Source organism: Lygodium microphyllum, chromosome 17, assembly GCF_053477565.2.
Source record: "Lygodium microphyllum isolate KBCC chromosome 17, Lygodium_microphyllum_v1.1.10, whole genome shotgun sequence".
NCBI lineage: Eukaryota > Viridiplantae > Streptophyta > Polypodiopsida > Schizaeales > Lygodiaceae > Lygodium > Lygodium microphyllum.
Window position 1 is genome coordinate 117,440,865 of NC_141151.1, and position 20,657 is coordinate 117,461,521.

The following is a 20,657-nucleotide window of genomic DNA, read 5'->3' on the forward strand; positions in this document are numbered from 1 at the left end:
ATGTATCATCCTTCTTTTGAATAAGAAAAACTAGTAAACAAAGTGATAAGGTATTTGATCCAATTAGTACACAATTGAATAGATCTTTGACTTGCTTCCTAATTTCTTCTTATTAGGGATAGCTCACACGGTATGGTGCTATATTAGGAGCTTAATTATCCATATTTATATCAATATAATAGTCTTCTAGTCTTTTTAAGGAAAATTAATATGATTTTTAACATTTATATTATCTTTCGTATCATTAACATAAAGCAAACAACATTAAAAACAATTCTTAATTACTCTACAGACTTGCATATGGCTTATCATAAGTATAGTATCTTTAAATACTCCCACTTCGATCTCGTACATTTTACCTTGTTTTGTGAGTTTTACCGTCTGTTTTTCAAAGAAAATGACTAAGTCTACCCTATGATTCTAAGGCATACCAAGAATCACATCACAACCATTAAAATCTTCAATATAGAAAGTATTTTGCTCACTGTAGCTTAGATTTGAAATTTGAGCTTACTAATGTAAGGTATTACAATCTTCACTAGATCATCTTCATTGGCATATGATCTTGTGAGTTAAATTTACTTCTCACTATTAGTTAATTATATCTAAGTTTTTCCTAAATGACCAAGATTAAGCAAAAATAAATTTATTCAAAGAAAGAGAATTGCTCATCTTCAACTCTCAATCTTGTCTTTACTTTTACATTTGCATGGCTATAAATTATGGTATTCATCTTTAAGCATCTATTCTCTCCATTTCTTAAAATATTAAGCCTTGAAAACAAATGAATATTATAATTATTGAGTATACTACTTTGTTTAAGACATTTACAGTGGATATTAGAGCTTTAGCTTCATCCTCATCCAAACATTGGCAATGCTTACAATTATAAGTTTGTTTGTTTTTAGCCTTTTTATTCAGTGCTTGAGTTTTTTTTTCTTTCTTAGAATCCCAATGGAAAATCGGAGTGCTATCTTTCAAGCCATTCAAAGCCTTAAAGAGGATAATTAGCATTTTTATGAGCAACTTCTCAAACTAAAAAGAGTTGAGAAACCAAAAGAATACAAGAAAATAAAGATGCCAAAGCTATACCAATAAAAATAGCTGATCAAAAAGCCCAACTATTTTCCGAAGACATAGTGAAACAAAAAAAAAACCATTTTACTTCAAGACAAAGAAAGAAATTCTATCGAAGCCCATCCTCTTTATCAAAGTCATCTCATGTCGTTTCTAATGGACTCTCATCAAGCGATGAAGAGTCACGCCCTTCTCATAGAAGATCTCATCATCAACAAAGGCGTCAACATTCTTCACTCTCATCTCCATCTGTAATCATGTCAACCACTTTATCATCTTCAACCTCAAAAAAAAAATGACTAAGTCATTGTCTCAACTTGAAAAAAATATTAAATTCAATATCTATAATGCTTTTCGAAATCTTAATCTTCTTCTTATATTTATTCGTCAATTTCAAATATTGTATGATCATAAAAAGTATTTTTTTTTTAAATATTAAGTTTGCAGCTCTGCATTTCATCGACCTAGCCCACACTTAGTAAACAGCGTTGAAATATGATCATGTTATCCCAAAATCTTAGTAGTCCTTTCTTCGTATATGATATAAGGCCAATTTTTTCTTATTTATTTCAAAAGAGATATAAAAATGAAATGGGATTGACTTTGACAAAAGAAAAATGAGTCACTTAATGATTACACAAAGAGGTTTTTAAAGCTCCTCCTAAAAGTCCAACATTTCAAGAAAATCAAAAACTCCAAAAAGCTTAGAAAGTTTCAAGGAGATTTACATTTTAAACTTTGTACTATCATTGTTCTAGTCTCAAAAAACTCATTGACCATGCTGAGATATGAAAAATGGAGTATAATGTACTAAATCATTTCAAAAGATTGATAATAAGAGAATAGCTAGTCATGAGGAGTATTCAACTCCAAAAGAAAGACAAAAACAACAAAAAAAGCAACCATCAAATCAAAAGAACATGAAGCCCTATACCTTTAAATGCTTCTTAATTCCGCTTCAATCTATATCCACAAGCTAAGCAACTTTCTAAAAAGAAAAGCAACGCTTCATGAAAGAAGGGAAGTGTTTTAAATGTGAATAAATAAGTCACATAGCAAAGCAATGTCCAAACAAAGGACACAGCTAAAAGTTTCTAATGACAAGTCCAAGTCACTAATAACAATCAATGGTATCAATGATATACAAATCACTCTAGAGATGTGCACACTATTTAAAGCTTGGGGACAATTGCAAGGTAAGCAAATACTATTTCTAATAAACCTTGGAGCAATAAAACCTTTATTTCCTTGGAGTTAACTAAAGAGCTTGGATTAAAGAACGAAGAGATGGAGACTCCGCTTGAAGTTAGCCAATTTTAAATGCCAACAAAAATTTCAAATCCAAAGCTATAGTAATAAAGATAACTTTCATATCGCATATCTTAATGGTTGTGATGTGATTATTAGTATGGCTTGGAATCAAAGGGTAGCCTTGGCTATCTTCTCTCAAAAAAAGATAAAACTCAGCAACAAAGATAAGAAGTACCAAATTCATACTGAAGTATCTAGAGATACCATACCTATGATAAGCCATATGCAAATTGATGTTCAATGTTGTGTGTTTTATCTCAGTGATATAAAAGATAATATGAGTGCTAAAAGACTCTTTGACAAATATAAAGATTGTTCTTCAAAATATCTTCCTTAAAACTTCCTCCAAAAAGTCTAAAAGACCACCCTACTAATATTATTCCCAACAACTTTCCTCTAAATATACACCATATTATATCAGCCACCCTCAATAAGAAAAAATCAGAAAGCAAATGGAGGACCTATTCAATCATAGGCTAATCACATCAAGTAGTTTATTATTTTGTTCACTAGTTCTTTTCATTTTAAAAATGACGGCACATTTAAAATATGAATTGATTATTGACCCTAAACAAAATCACTACGAAAAATCAATTTCCTATTTTCAAAATTGACTATATTTTGAAACATCTAGGAGGCTCAAAGATTTTCAACTATATTGATCTGAAGAGTAATTATTACCAAATCAAGATAATACCATAAGATGTACATAAAACTACTTTTTAAACTTCATTTAGTCTTTATGAATTCCTGGTAGTTTCTTTTGGATTAACTAATGCACTAGTTACCTTCGATTCAATTATGAAACACATTTTTAGAGATCACCCATAATATATCGATACTTTCTTTAATAATATTTTTGTTTTTAGCAAGAATAAAGAGTATCATCAATACCTACAGATTATTCCACAACTACTTTAACAAAATGCACTTTTGATAAATGATAAAAAGAGTGATTTTTCATACATAAAATAAATTATCTTCGACATGTCATTCATCTCTTCTAAAAAGATCAAATAGATCCTAAAAATTCAAGATAATTCAAGAATGACTTGATCTTCGTAATGTATATGAGATGCGATATTTTCTTGACTTATGCTCCTATTACCACTGCTTCATCAAGCATTATATACATATAGCTTCTTCTCTTCATTACCTTACAACAAAAAAATAGCTCCTTCCAATGGAGGAAAGAAAAAAATACATCTTTTATAAAGCTGAAAACAACCTTCACTTTTAGACATATTCTTATCATTCTAGATTTAGTAAAGTCATTTGTGGTGAAAAAAATACTCGTGGTAATTGTATTGGCACAACGCTAAATCAAAAAGACCATGCCATAGCTTTTGAAAGCCATCACCTGAATGATATGAAATAAAGATATGATATTTATAAAAATGAGCTTTTAGTTATGGTTCATGCTTTGAAGATATGAAAACGTTATCTTTTAAGCAATGAATTCCTTATGAAAACTGATCACATCAAAGCTTAAAGTATTTTAAGACTCAAAATTATTTATAAGACAAATATGTAAGATTTAGAAACTTCGTGTCTAAATTTCAATTTCAAATTTTATACACTCCAAGAAATAGAGTGTAGTTACTGATATACTTTTTAAAATGTCTCACATTGCAACTATTATAGTGACTCATTATAAAGATTTTCAAGTGATGAAGAATACTTAATATCAAAATGTTGATTTTGCAACAGTTTCGGCAACTTTACAACAAGGAGATTCTCATCCAAAGATGGTTACCTTCTCATAAATAATGGCCTTTGTGTCACTCTTTCTATTAGACAAAAAGTATATAAAGAAAATCATGAACCTTCTTATACAATACATAGAGAAAAAGCAACCACTTTAAGTAGAGTCGAATCTTTTTTTATTGGCCAACATTACGAAGAAATATACATAATAAAGAGTCTTATTTAGCATGTCAAAAATCCAAGTATAATAGGAAAAAGACTCCATGATTGCCACAATCTCTTCTAGTGTCTAATGCTCCATGGAAATATATCACAATGGATTTCACCTCTAATATTCCAAAAGCACCTCACGGTCATAATTAGATTTGGATCATAATTAATAGATTTAATAAGCAATCACATTTTATTTCACGTCATAAAATATTAAAATTCTCAAAAATTGTAAGACTTTTTACTCAACATATCTTCATATTACATATATGCATTTCAAAATCTTCTCAGACAGAGATTTCAAATTCATAAGTAACTTTTGGTGTATCTTATCTATCTCCACCCCTCCACCATTGAATATCCCCCATATTTCTTCTTTTTTCACTATGGTTTTACACAACAGTAAACCTGTAAATTCATTACAGCTCTTTTTCCTCAAACTCTTTTTCCATTACAACTCTTTCTTCTCAAACTCTTTTTCTATTTTCAAGAACAAAAGCCACATCATATCAATGTATTGTTGATCAATGATGAAAAAAAGCTGATTTTTCTTAATTCTACTCACATCTAGTATAGAAATATCTTGTTTTTATTTAATAGTAAGTGATGTATGTGCACATAGCACATCTTTTCATGATCTGTAAAAGTGAAAACTACTTACTCTTCGATTGATTATATCCGAGCTCTTCCCTAAAGAACTCGTGTTGAGTAAAAATAAATTCCTACGAGGGGGGTAGAAAGGGAAGGTTTAGCAACTTAGTCAAGTCATGAGTCAGTCTGGGCATGTCTCTTTGTGGATCGACATTGCAAGATATTTTAGGGTTTTTTTTTTCTCATCATTAATGATTTGAAAATTTTATTGCTAGCCGACCTATTTATTTCTTGCCATTATTTTATATATATATATATATATATATATATATATATATATATATATATATATTCTCCTCTTACACGCTCAATATCATCATCACTTGTAGATTCCCAATGCAAGTCGTATAAGAGAGAGAGAAAGTCGATGCCAATGCCCGTACAACTAGCGACTGAGTATTGTATAGGACTATCTCATGTTTAGTATATGGATTCTATTTCCCAAATATATCTCTAAGTTCTCTCCTTGTAGTATTCTTTTGTTTTCTTCCGTTTTCTCTTTTCTTTCATGCTATGTAGTCTACTTCAACAATCTTCTATACTTCTATGGCTGCATCCACTTTTAACAAGTTACTTATCTTCAACCCTCAATCTTGTCCCCATTACTTTCACATTTCCATGGTTATAAATTGTGGTATTCAAATTTACACATTTGTTCTCTCCAGTTCTTAAAATATAAAGTTTTGAAAACAAACAAATATTATAATTATTGAGCATACTATGTTGTTTGAGATATATACATTTATGGAGTGTGATTTGTATTTGTAGTTATATCACTAATAGCATTGTTTGTCACTGGCAACTTGGATTTATTATTGGAAACTTTGCTTTAAACTTTGTTTAGACGTTGCTTTACTATGTGGCTTATTTGTCAACATTTAAAATACTTCCCTTTTTTCATGAAGCCCTTGATTTTCTTCTTCAGAAAGTTACTTGGCTTGCAAATATAGATTGAAATGTAATTCAAGAGCATTTAGAGAACCGTAGGCATTCATCTTCATTTGATTTTATGGCTACTTTTGCTGGTATTTTTGTCCTCCAAACCTTAGCAAGGTTAATGGGTTCCCTGATACTAAAACAATTATAATGATTAATGTTGGAGCGCGTGGGTAGCGGAAGCGTGAAGATTTGCAGCAGAGGAAGTGAACAGGTAAGTGAGAGTGAGAGTAAGAGTGACGAACTGATTTTGGGTGTACCAACAATGTGTTGGTACACAAAGAATAAAATGTATTTATACTTAGGGCCCGTAAGGGTGCATTCACATGTACAACATAACAATACACGTGTAAAATACACGGAGGTGAATAAAGAACCTTTACATCCCAACAACCTCCCACTTAAAGGTCCGGAGTGAACCTTTAACCAACTCCCACTAGTCGTATGCAATGCTCCTGCTGAGCCTTGCCTAGACTTTTAGTGAGAACATCTGCAGGGTTGTCCTGTGTTTTGATCTTGGTCAATGTGATTAGACCATCCTCCAGAATTTGTCAGATAAAGTGATATCGCACATCAATATGCTTTGTGCGTGAATGATACATGGTATTTTTAGCCAGATACATGGCACTTTGGCTATCACATCCCAACACTGGAGTACTCATAGACATGCCGAGATCCTCTGCGAGTCTGCTCAACCATATAGCTTCCTTAGAAGCTTTAGTAGCTGATATGTATTCAGCTTCAATAGTACTCAGTGCGACGATGTTCTGCAACCTGGAGCACCAAGAGACGGCCCCTCCAGCAACTGTAAAGACATACCCGCTAGTGGACCTGCGAGTATCTAAGTCACCTGCCATGTCTGCATCACAATAACCCTGCAGATTAAGTGCACCCTGCCCATAGCAAATACACTTTCTTTGTGTATCCTTCAGATATCTAAGAATACTCTTGACAGCCTCCCAATGTGGTTTGCCGGGATTTGACATAAACCTGCTGACAACTCCCACTGCATGAGCAATGTCTGGACGAGTAGCCACCATAGCATACATAAGAGAGCCACAAGCTGATGCATAAGGGACTCCCTTCATAGCATTGGCTTCCATGTCATCTTTTGGCCTGTTGGCTTTACTAAGCTTAAGGTATGGAGGTAAGGGTACTCCGAGAGGCTTAGCTTCAACCATGTTAAATCTGTCCAGTACCTTTTCAATGTACTTTTCTTGAGATAAGAACAGCAATTTCTGCGTTCTATCCCTACGAATCCCAGCTAGTCTTTCTCTTCCCAGCTAGCAACATATCATCCACATACAAAACAAGTATGATAGGGCTGCCATCTGTATCCTTTTTCATATACAAACAATGATCTGCATGGCTGCGCGTAGACCCATGAGAGAGCATAAAAGTGTCAAACTTTTTGTACCACTGCCGTGGTGCTTGTTTCAGCCCATATAAGCTGCGTTTTAGTTTACACACCAACTGCTCTTTTCCAGAAACTACAAAACCCTCGGGCTGTTTCATGTAGATCTCCTCATCAATGTCACCATGCAGAAAAGCTGTTTTCACATCCATTTGGTACAGCTCTAAATCCAATACAGCAGTGAGAGCAAAAAGCACACGTAGTGTGGTCATCTTCACGACAGGTGAGAAGACCTCTTGGAAGTCAATCCCTTCCTTCTGTGCATACCCTTTGGCAACCAATCTTGCCTTGTACTTGGGTTTCCCATCAACTGTCTTTACTTTGTAAACCCATTTGTTTGGAAGAGGCTTTCTTCCTTTGGGCAACGACACAAGATCCCAAGTATCATTAGCATACAGAGATTAAATCTCTTCCTGCATAGCTAGCTCCCACTTATTGCTGAATTTGCATGACTTAGCCTCTTTATATGTCAGAGGCTCACCCTCATCAGTAAGTATTACATAATGCAAAGAGGGATCATACCTATGTGGCTGCCTTCTTAGGCGTGTAGACCTGCGTACCCAATGATCCACATTCTCATGAATCGGATCTACATCTGGAGGCATGTTATTTTCAGTATTTATTGGCTGCTGTAAGCCATTTTCAGCATGCTGTTCATGCTGTACAGCACCTTCATTTTCATTTCCAGCACCTGCATTTTCATAATCAGCAAGTCTATCTTGCTGTCCATGACCTCCCTGTGCTTCTATTTGCTGTCCATCATCATCTGGCTCAAAGATAACCGACTGATCATCAGTTTCAGCCTGAGGTACAGCACCATGAGGCTCATCATTTGAAGTAATAGGTGGCTGTGAATTTTGAAATTTGACCTTTTTCATGTCTTTATCAGAGGCTAAAGTACTTTTCAGCAACTTTGCCTCATTAAACACAACATTACGGCTGCGAACAATTTTCTTGGACTGAGGTAGCCACACTCTATAGCCAAATTCACCCTCATCACCATAGCCCATGAAAATGCCTTTGGTGGATTTCGGGTCAAGTTTATTCCTCAGCTCATTTCTAACATGCACAAAAGCATCACAACCAAATATTCGTAAATGGTCATATGAGACCGGTTTGCCAGACCAAACCTCCTCAGGAATGCCATTATTTAGGGACCTGTTTGGAGAGCGGTTGCAAATGTGAACCGCGGTTTTAAGTGCCTCTCCCCAAAATTCATGAGGAAGATTAGCAGTGGACAGCATGCACCGCACTCTCTCACATAGAGTCCTATTGTATCTTTCAGCCACACCATTTGAAGAAGGGCTGTGAGGGGCTGTAAGCTCCCTCTTGATCCCATGCAAGTCACAAAAGGACTTAAATTCATTAGACGTGAACTCACCCCCATTATCAGTTCTCAAGCATTTCAACTTTCTACCTGTCTGAGTAGTCACGAACGCATGAAAAGTTTTTAAAACAGCAAACACTTCACTTTTCTTTTTCAACAAATAAACCCAAATCTTCCTGGAACAATCATCAATAAAAGAGGCAAAGTATGCAGCACCACCCAACGATTTCAAAAGCATGCTACATACATCAGAATGCACTAAGTCCAATACATTTGACTTACGGGAGACACCAGAGTAAAAGGAATTTTTCATTTGCTTTCCAAACTGACAGTCATTACAAAAATCAAGTTTAGAGCCTTTTCCATCAACCCTCTTCAAAGAGGTAAGGACATCAAGATCTTTCTGGCTCATATGGCCTAATCTCTTATGCCATAACTCCAAATGACAGCCAATTTCAGCAACTGCAAGAAACTTGCCATTCAAAGCTTTACAATGCAGACAATACAGAGTGCCCTTCTTGGTTCCTTTAGCAATCAGCATGGAACCCCTTTTTAATTTCCACAAACCACCACCAAACAGTGTGGTGTAACCATGCAAGTCAAGCTGTCCAACAGATAGTAAACTCTTCTTGATGCCAGGCACATATCTGACATCTTTCAACACAAGTTCTTGCCCATTATCCAAAGACAAGTGTATGGTGCCAATCCCATCAATGCTGCAAGCATGATTATTTCCAAGGTAAACCTTGCCATAACAGCTTGCATCAAAAGTAGCAAAACACTCCAAACATGGAGTCACATGGAAAGAGGCACCTGAGTCTACAATCCAAGTCTGAGTGACACAATCATCAACTCACAAAAGTGCATCAATCACATCAGCCTTAGTGATCTGCATATCCTGCATGTGACATACAAGGGCATCATAATCCACTACACATAATACATCAGCCTCTGCATCTGAGAGCTCCTCTATGACAACACTAGAGGCCACATTGGCCTTTTCCTTGCCTTTACCTGCCTCAGATGCATCTGTCTTTTCCTCTTTCTTATTTTTGTCTCCTGCATTCTTCTTTCTCTCTTGTTCCTTCTTGTAATACCTGCAATCAGGCTTCTTGTGGCCCTTCAGACCACACTGATAGCATGTAACATCACTCTTTTCTTTTCCTTTGCTCTTGCTCCTGCTTCTCTGTCCAGCATTTGCATTTTTCTTTTCAGCCCTGCCTCTAACATTATAAGCTAAGTTGTTGCCTTCTCCACTAGACTTACGTCTAATTTCTTCATTCAAGATCGAACCCCTCACACCATCATATGTGAGATTGGGGTTATTGCTGAGAGAAACAACCAAAGTCTCCCAAGAGTCGGGCAATGTCATGATCAAAAAGATCGCCCTCAACTTATCATCAAAATCCAAACTTGCATCCTTGAGCTGATTTAAAATGCCAGTAAATGCACTCAAGTGCTCAGCTCTGCAGGCTTGGACTCATCCAGCCGCATATTCACCAACTTGCGCATTAAATGCACCTGATTAATAGGTGTGGTGATCTCATAGGTAGTCTTCAACTTCTCCCATATTGCATAACCAGTGTCTAAACCCTTAATGTCTATCAAAATGTCATCAGTGACACCCATCTTTATATAAGCCACAGCCCTTTTATTGACTTTGGCCCAATCCGCCTCAGACATTTGTGCGGGTTTATCCATTTGCAAAGCATCCTCACAATCCTTTAGGAACAGTATGCCCTGCATACGATCTTTCCAAAGATCAAAGCCCTGACCATCAAATCGCTTGATTTCCATCAAACTTTTAATGTCAGAACTGGAAGAAGTTGCAGCCATTTTTCACAAGTACAAGTGTAAAAGCACTGAACTGCAAGAGCACAAGCTAAATCAGCAAATACACTGCTGTTCTTGCATAACCAGCAATAATCCTCTGCTGTTTTGACATAAACCAGCCGCTGCATAGGCAAATAATGCAGAAATTTATCAAATTCTGCACAAAATCCCAAATTTCCAGGTCCAAATGTGCGCAAATGTCAGCCAAACTGACTCAGCTGGGCAAAATTACATCAATGCATGAAAAGCCCCAATTTTTCTTGGTCCAATGCCAAGAAATTTTACTCGGATGAGCTAAATTCCAACAAATTTTGAAAAATCCCCAAATTAATTGAGGTCAATGCGCACAATGTCTGCAATTTCTGACACAGATGTCACTGTCAAGCATAAACAGCATCAAATCTGGGAAAAGCCCCAAATTTCCAGGTTCAAATTTGACCAAATCTAAGAACTATGCTTGCGCGCGCAAACTCCCGTCAGTGGCAAAGGGGTTGCTTGCAGTAAACCTTAGAAAAATTTTAAAATTTTCTAGAAGGAAAAATGTGTCGAACTGCAGCCGTTGACCTGCGCTGCCCATCAGATGCCACCCAGCCTTGCGTGAGCTGTCGCCTGATCAAAAAACGTGACGAAACTGCATCGGGTGACTGTGCAGCCTGCGCCTGATGCCACGCAGCCTGTTGCTGCAGTTTTGTGACCAGCGTTGACCTGTGCAGCCTGCGCCTGGCTGCTCGTGACCTGTTTGACTGCCGCCTGATCAAAAACGACCTGTCCCTGCCTACCTGTCTGCCAGGTCAAAAACGACCTGTCACCTGTCTGCCAGGTCAAAAACGACCTGTCGCATGTCTTTCAGGCTGTCGCTTGCACAAAACGTGACCTGCAACACTGTCTCCTGACTGTCCAGCACATACACATGCCTGGAAACAGTGACGACCTGACCTGTATGAGTGACGACTTACTGATTTCTCACGAGCGAAGAGCTGGTGATGTCTCATGCGGACTTCGAGAAGCGCGAGCACCTTAACCTCAGCTCTGATACCAGTTGTTGGAGCGCGCGGGTAGCGGAAGCGTGAAGATTTGCACAGCAGAGGAAGTGAACAGGTGAGTGAGAGTGAGAGTAAGAGTGACGAACTGATTTTGGGTGTACCAACAATGTGTTGGTACACAAAGAATAAAATGTATTTATACTTAGGGCCCGTGTGGTGCATTCACATGTACAACATAACAATACACGTGTAAAATACATGGAGGTGAATAGAGGACCTTTACATCCCAACAATTAAGAGCAATATAAAGTTTATAATATAAACCTTCTTACAACTCCCTAAGCTTTTCAAAGTTGCTAATTTTCTTGAAATGTTGTACCTTCAAAAGCAACTTCCAAAACTTCTTTGTGTAATCATCAAACTCACTTATTTTTGCTTTATCAAAACTAATCCCATTCCATATTTACGTCTCTTTTAAACTGAACAAGGACTTGGTCTATACCATGCAAATGAACAACCACCACGAATTTGAGTAGCATGATCATATTCCAAATATGTCCACCAAGTATGGGCTAGGTCAATCAAATATAGAGCTACAAACTTAGCCTTTTCTTTTCTTTTTTTTCAAATACTTATTACAACCATATAGGATTTGAGATTGACGAATAAACTTTAGAAAAAGATCAAGATTTCAAAAGCGATAAAATATATTAAATTTGATCTTCTTTTCAAGTTAGATAATGAATTAGTCTTCTTCTTTTTGTGCCTTCGTCCATCATCAAATCTTGAGATTAAAGATGATAAAGTGGTTGATGGGGATGAAGATGAAGATGGAGATAAAGAATATCAATACCTCTGTCAATAAAGGGATCTTCCACGAGAAGGGTGTGACTCTTCACTTGAGAAGGATCTATCAGAAAATACACTCATTAACTTTGAAGAAAAGGATCCGCTTCAATGCAATCTCTTCCTTTGTCTTAAAGTAGAATAAGACCTTTTATTTGTTTCACTATGCCCTCTAGAAGTAATTCGGTCTCTCAATCAACTTATTTCATTAATATAACTTTGTCTCCTTAAAGCAAATAGGCTTCTTTCCTTGAATTCTTTGGGCTTCTCCACTCTTTCTAGTTTAAGAAGTTACTCACAAATATATTAATTCTCCTTTTTAAGGCTTTGAATGGCTTAAAGGATAGCACTAAACTCTTCCATTGAAATTTTAAGAAAAATATACTAGACCACTCAATGTAAGGGTTAAAAACAGATTGTAAGCACTATCAATGTTAGGGTTACGATCAATCCAAAGCTCTGGTACAATTGTAAACTGCCCGAACAATATAGTATGCTTGATAACTAAAATAATCCTATGTTTTCAAGACTTTTTATTTCGAGAAAAATGCTTAAAACTAAATCTCCTCCCCCAAAGGAATGTATTTCTGTTGAACCTGAGTCCTTTCAAAAAGAGCTCAATTACAATCAACCTATGAGTGAGAAGAAGTAATTCTCACTCTCACAAGGACATATAATTATGTACACCCAACCACGCATCACTTACAATGCAATAAAAATAAATGATGTCTTTACAAGATGAGAGCAGATAAAGAGAAAACCAGCCTTTCTCTGTTCATGAACAGCAATCCATCTACATAACTTGAATAGGACCATGGACACCCAAGCTATGGATCATCAACCCACCACCACAATGCCTTGGAGAGAACCTGACTATCAATGTTGATCATACCAGCTCTTGAAAATAGAGAAGAATCATAGCACCTCTCGATGTTTGTCAACACTGCCTCACAGTAGCATATATAATCATCCTATCAAAAATACCTCTAAGCATACATGAACATAGCCAAGATCACCAAGTGTCCCCTCATGAGCTTAGACTAGGTGTCAATCTTACCCTCAGTTAAGTAACAACCCATCATGAAACTAGAAGTTAATCCTAGCTACAGGATTTCAAAACCTACCAAACTTTAGTCGATGCATCAAGGAAGTCTCTCTCTAGAATCTATAGAAATGTATACTATTAGCAAATATATCACTTCATGGTTGAGTATGTGCATGCCAAAGAGGGCTGGGCACGTTCTAGATATTTTAGGCATTTTTCATTTGCTATTTTGATGGTGTTTATGGCATTTATTGTTGACCAACCAGCTTTTAATGTTGGTCGACCTGACATCATTTATGACATTATTTTTTGTCTATTTATTCAAGCTCCTTCTCCACTATCATTATGCATCATCTATCATTCATCATCTAATAGGTTCTAGTGGAGGGGGAGAAGCACGTGCTAGTGTCTTCATAGCCGATGACTCACATTGGTCCCTATACTGTCTCATATCTTGGTATATAGATTCCATTTCCTAAGTATCTCTTTGCTTCTAAGTTCTTTGTGCAATATTCTTTTCTTTTGCAATGTTTCTCTTTCTCTTTCCTTTCTCTTGTGTTCAGCGGTCTATTACAGCAGTTTCCCACGCTTCCATCACTGCATCCACTTCTAACTTACTAGGGAGCTTGAGAATATATAAGTCAAATAAATGCCATAAAATATGACTGGTCAACCAGCATTAAATGCTCACCGACTGGCTGCAAATAATGCCAAATCACAATAAATGTTGGCAAATAAAATGCCTAAAATATCTCTGATGCCCAGCTAACTGTACCACATGCACAAACTCAACCATGAACTGACTAATCTGCTAACACTCTCTCTCAAATCATGGGTGATCTGAAACAATACAATATACAATGATAATGTCTCATCATAGTACATACAGCAATGTCCATCAAAGTAGAACCATGGATACCCAAGTAGTGGATGCACAAGCCACCACCAAGGTGTCTCAGAGAGAACCTGATGTTGATGTCAACCGTACCAGCTCCTGAAAATAGAGAAGAATCATAGCAGCTCTCATGTTCATCAACGATGCCTCTAATGTAGTACATGTAACCATCCTGTCACCAATGCCGCAACACATAAATGACCATGAATTTCCCTTCTTTGGCTAGACCACCGAAGTGTTTCCTCATGTGAGCTCCAGACGAAAGCCATCGGCTCTCTGTCAAGAAAAGAACAGCTCATCATCAACCTAGATGTCAATCCCAGCTCTAGGATTTGTATTCACCAAACTTTGTCGATGCATCAAGGAAACCCTCTCTAGATCGTGTGCACCTATATAGAAGTATAGATGAGGTCTGACTGTCCCATTACACCACCCTCTCACACTCTCTCCCTGGCACAAGGAAGTCATGAGGGATGTCCACACCACCTGCACTAGCAAGCTGGAAGAGAAGCCCCTACAACCATCAATCTAGCTACGTACCAAGAGCACATACCTGAACCTGTAGATGAGAAAGACCTACGGAGAGAGGCATCACCTGTTGAAGGTGGTCGTGTTAGCCTACTCTAATTCATTGTCAGTCTGTCATCTCCTCGTTGTGAGCTCTTGTTAGAGTCTGGCAGGAGACATAAGAGCTCTGTCAGTTTGTGTGTTACTGTTTTTGTTGTGCATTTCCTTCTCGGGTGGCAGTTGGCCATTTTAGGTCTCTTTTTTGGTGCAGTTGGCCAGATTAGGCCAAGTCGGCCAGTTTTGGGCCACGTCGGCCAGTTTGGAGACTGGGGGGCCATATATAGCAGCCCCCCCCATCAGTCCCACACATTGTTATGCAGATTTCAGCACACTCTCCCTCCTCTCCCATTCCAGCATTGGTGCTGCCATTGTTTCCAGCCTGATTTGATGCCCTCACTGACGCTCCGGGCTGCGTTCAAGGACTGATCAGTCCACCCCTTTGTATTCAGCATTCATCTCAGTCAATGCAGATTTTCTTTCTTCATTTTCTGCTTTCTCTCTCTTCCTCTGTGTTCGTGTTTCTTCTTCCGTTGCGCACTCCGACAGGTCGCTCCTTCGCCTCCCAAACAGTTGCTAATGTCCTACCGTCCTTCCAATAATAGCACTGAGGACGCTTCTTCTTGGGCCAAATGTCACCCTTCTTAGAAACTGGAGCAGCAAGAGTACCAAGAGATAGCATCCTCATTCCAACCTAAATCTGAACACAACATTGCTCCAACATAACAGTCGTTGATGAGTAGATAAAATCACAATGCTCAGTATCAGGAGGAGGATATGGAGATGCCACAATAAGATAGGGATTGACTTTAGATGAAAAAAAGGCAAGGGAGTAACAGAAAGGAAGGTTTGCCAAAATACAAACTCACAAAAGTTCCACGAGTGCAAAAGCAGTAGATAAAGCACATAGAGCAAGAATCAATAGGAACCAAAGTATAGTGAAAAGAACACAACAACTAGATGCACATGAACCCTCGCTAAAGCTGAGCAATGTATCACAAGATAAAAAAGACTGCCAAAACCTGTAAAAAAAAGCCTCAAAATACTGTCGCCCAGCCATGCACAGACACGGAAGAATGAAACGCAAAGGCCAATGACAAAATCGCAGACTGAAACTGCATTAAATGCAGTCAGCTGGCCCACAAACAAATTGCCTCAACCTACAACCACCAAAACGCTGTGATGAAGAAGGATCAAAATAAGGTCCCCAGCCTTGAAATCAGTCCCAAAACAGCAAAAACGAAAATGACAGTCTGCAAACGCTGAAGAAAAATGCAGAAAACAGGCCAAAAACTGCCAGAATATGGTCACCCCAAGCTGTAGATCAGTCACAGCAGTCAGAATCAGGTCAGATCAGCAGCAAAAAACATTTGATCCAAAACTTGAATCAATGTCAGAACCTGAAATCTGATACCATGTCAGAAGTGGATGCAGCAGTGGAAGCATGGGAAACTGCTATAATAGTTGAACACAAGAGAGAGAGAAAAGAGAAAAGAGAAACACTGCAAGAGAGCTCAAAAGAAAAGAGATGCTCGGGAAATGGAATCCATATACAGAAGTAATGTGAGTCACCAGCTATGGGGACACTGGCACCTGCTCCCTCTCCCCAAGAACTGTCAGGTGATGAATGAATGACTGTGGAGAAGGGAGCCTGAGAATATATAGGCCAAATAAATGCCATAAAATATGACTAGTCGACTCGCTGCAAATAATACCAAATCACAATAAATGTTGGCAAATAAAATGCCTAAAATATCTCTGGTGCCCAACCTGCTGTACCATATGCACAGACACAGTCATGAACTGACTAATCTGTTTAACCAACCCCTACAAGTTCTGATGAAGCATTAAATGTTGTCACCAACATTAAAATAAGGTAGAAAAGCACTAAACGCACGCACAGCAACAGCATTAAATGCAGTCAACAATGGCTAAAGAAGAATCGCAACAACAAAATGCAAATATCTTACAGTTGAAAAGTCCTAACAATTGGTCGCCCAGCTACAGTAAACAAAGATAATTAGTAATCAGAAAAGAAGAATAAGAGCGTAGATCTAAAATTTGATACTATGTCAGAGAAGTGGATACAACAATGAAAGTATAGAAGGATGCTAAAATAAACTACTAAACAAAATACAAAAGAGAAAGAAAAAAGGAACATAAAAGCATTGCAAAGGAGAACTCAAAGATATGCTCAGCAAATCAAATCCATATACCAAACACAAGACAGTTGTATAAAATTGTAAGTCACTAGCTACGTCGGCACCAACACTGGCTCCCCTTTGTTTTGTTTTGTGAGTCGGGTGTACACCTTCATGCCATGCTCACTAAGTGAGTATGGTATGTTAGTACACGCGCTATCACAAGGCCAAACCCTTTCGCCTCCGGCTTCGGCGGACGCATCCGCTTTCCTCCGCTCCCTTCGGTTGATAGCTCCGGGGAGACCAGCCTCTTGGCTAGTGAGGATAGGCACCAAGACCCCCATATGGGAGCCCAAGTAGTCCGAGACTTGAGAAAGGATTGCCCTAACTCTCACCCGGTAAAACGCCCCATCCCGACGGGTTCCCGCAAAGGGAGTGCCATGCCCAGCTTGGACGTCGGCTCATAGGAGGTGTCCGTTCCCGCAGGTTACCTTAAGACCCCATTGCTACAAGTAACCAGTTCTGGTGAAACCAACCGTTTGGTGATATCGCAAGAATACAGCTCAGTGATCACCACAATGACAAATAAAAAATACCTAAATAACACTAAAACGTCGGGCCCACTACTACACATGTCTAGACTCACACATGAGCTTACTATACTGCTAACAATATTCAATCACATGTCATGAGATGTAACAAGTAGTAGGACACTTAAAAGCTTGTGTGATAAGTGTCCTAACACTCGTCTCTTCTCTATGGTCTCTCTCTTTGGGCTAAATATTGTCAAGAACAGAAACAATCAAAATTTGGTAAGCACTATCAAAACACAAAACTTACTATTTTTAGAATGTCATCCCTATTTTGTAGTATTAGTATTTTTAGGCCAATATGAGGCTCCTAAAATTTACAAACTTCCTAAGTTTGGGAACCCCCTCTCCTTCTAATATAGGCGTCATGTGAAAATTCTTTAAAAGTACATTACAAAAAGAATACTAAAATCTTCATACAAGCTTTCCATGCAAAGACATGTGCAACTAAAGTTTTCAACCTACATATACACATTGTACAAACAATTCATAATCGTGTCATCTTGCTAATTGTAATTGTTTATTCTGACAGATCGAGCCCAAGCTTCAAGGCATTAATATTTTCTATGTGAGCTTGACCTTGATATACTTGAGTTCTGATCACAAACGCCCAATCAAATCATATGGGTGGAAGTGTATACTATCTTTTCTGTAACCTACTACATGTGTCCACCATAACTTGTGACCACTCATGAGAGAGAGAGAGAGAGAGAGTGTGTGTGTGTGTGTGTTTGTTTGTCAATTGTCTATGTGAATGTCTAGATCATCAATGGCCTCATCTAACATGCTTTTCTTTATATCAAGTAAATACAAAGGAAACAAATTCAATAAATAATCGAATATGCAAAATAATTGAAAGGATACAAATTATTTTTTTATTGCATTATGACAACACAGGAAGCCTCTCTAAAGTTGAGCAATGAATCACACACCAATTGATTAGAAAACAAGAAAAGTGCTACATGGAAAGATAAAACAAGAGGATACAAACCGAAACACAGGTAATAAATGAAGAATCACAAAGATGGCAGCTACGAAATGAAGAGAACAGCCTAAAAACACTATAGCCCAGCCCTATATGGAATCAAAACATGAAAATGCATATACTGAGAATCAAAACATGGACTTGATAGGCATTTGATGGAGTTCTTTGCTAAGATTGTGATATCTGTAAATCGGCTACTCGTTGAAATGGCTCAAGGAGGCTGTTTTTGATTCGGGTGTCGACTGTCTTAGCTTGAAGTGGTAAAATATCTACTTTAGCTTAGTGAATCATTTGCCTACTGCAATTATTGTTAAATCAAGTCATCTACCACCTTATCCGAGAAAAAACACTAGTTTCAGCTCATAGGAGAGGTGGCACCACTTCTACAATCCATTGGATTGAATGATCACTATGGAGTGTGGGATGGTCATGTACTCACTATATAGAAGGATCAACTGGCAGCTCATAGATATATGCCAAGCACTATACATTAGAGAGACCAAGAAAATAAAAATGAGCTCCAGTCCCAAAGTCAAATAGCAATAGATATGCAAAACATGAGATACATACTTATTTAGGGACCATGGTGATAAAATCACCAACACAAAGTGCATCACCAATACCAACTCCACATAGTAGAGGAATGTTTGTGGTTAATATGGCTGAGCCACAAAGCTATGTAGAGCTAGGAGGCTCCACCTCAAGCCAAGTGGCATCCGTAAGATGATTCTACAACCAAACATTGTTCCAAGGGACTTACATCATTGAATCTTACCGCAAAGAAGTTGATATCCATCCAACATAATCCTATGATGGATCTCATAGAGCACAAGAGTATTGAAAGTAGTTATTTCATCAATTCAAGATGCCTAAACACTAATTCATGGGCTACTTTCTCAAGTTTGAATAACCTACTTCTAGTACATCATCCCACTTTTTTGTCTATAAATGAAGCATGTATGGCCACATTCATTGTCTTGTACTTGCAAATTCTTAAGTAGGTGAGCTTGCACTCAACCATTTGTATTCTTTGGTTTTGTGTTCATGTTTACTTTGTCTCTCGTGTTTATAATTTGTGCATTGTCTCTTTCCTTATTCCACTATCATTGATTGCTCTTCTAATGTGGTATCAAATGTTTAGATTTGTTCAAAGACTTCTGCTCAAGTGGCTTTGCTGGTTCTTATGTGTACTTTCTGTACATTTTCCGTTTGAAAATCAGCTACATCGAAATATCCAGCAAGAGTACTTTCCTCCTACCACATCTTCTCATGGTTCTACATAGGCAAATATAGTCCAATTGACTGAACAGTATATCATAAGCAGCAAACTGATATTCATTGTACGACAATCTCCTGCTTCATAAACCCGAGAAGACCACCACTCTGAGTTCACTGTGGCAGTGCATTTTCTTTCAAGGCATCCGAAGAATATTTCTTCGATATGCATATGATGAAACCCGATTCGACCTATCGAGTAAACAGAAAACAGGGCTTTCTTTGTTAACTTTGAAAAAGAAAGAGTTCAACAGGAAATACCTTCTTCGTTCTTCGCGATCTAACACGTCGGCTCGAATAGCAGAGAAGGAGGCCATAATGGTTCCACGATCCAGAGCACGCCCGCAAGCTGTGAGTCAGGGCAGGTGACATGACAAGGGACAAGGGAATTAGGGAGCCTTGAGAGCTACCATAGATGCCGTATAGATATCAACGAAGAGTTACAGCAGAAAGACCTTTATATAGACAGAGTTATCCACACGACTCGTTGATCATCAGTGTCACACAGACACTTCGTAAGTATTGACGTTAGGGCACGGTAGTCTAGTTTTCTCCGACTCACGTTGCTCAGTCCAAAAAATCATCTATTTAACATTCCTTATCCTTGTTGTTGGATCCAAGATAGCTTTTTTTTTTTCTCATGTGCGTATAGGGTAAGGGGGCCAATAAGTTGATTGACCCCCCTTGTGATAAACCTGCACTCGTTACGCACTCAACATGGCACAGAAAGGTAACACGATATATAAGCTCAAGGTATACTCTTGTATTATTCAATCCAAAAAGCGGGACAACATAGACACATCCCAGGACTACACCCTCGTGACACCACACATAAGAGGGCTCACCATTGGGTATAGGGAATCACAC

The 20,657-nt window shown here is 37.9% G+C and overlaps 1 protein-coding gene across 1 annotated transcript in view; it reads right to left on the bottom strand.

Annotated features, from left to right (window-relative positions):
* LOC148022281 (folate-sensitive fragile site protein) overlaps window positions 1-20,372 on the bottom strand; it is a 70,577-nt gene extending 50,205 nt beyond the window's left edge. The window contains exons 1-2 of the mRNA XM_087697908.1: window positions 20,246-20,372; window positions 20,052-20,139 (exon numbers count right to left, since the gene is read on the bottom strand). Of these exons, the coding sequence (XP_087554034.1) occupies window positions 20,052-20,107 (56 nt within the window). The 5' untranslated portion in view covers window positions 20,108-20,139; window positions 20,246-20,372. The remainder of the gene's footprint in view (window positions 1-20,051; window positions 20,140-20,245) is intronic.
* Between the last annotated feature and the right edge of the window lie 285 nt (window positions 20,373-20,657).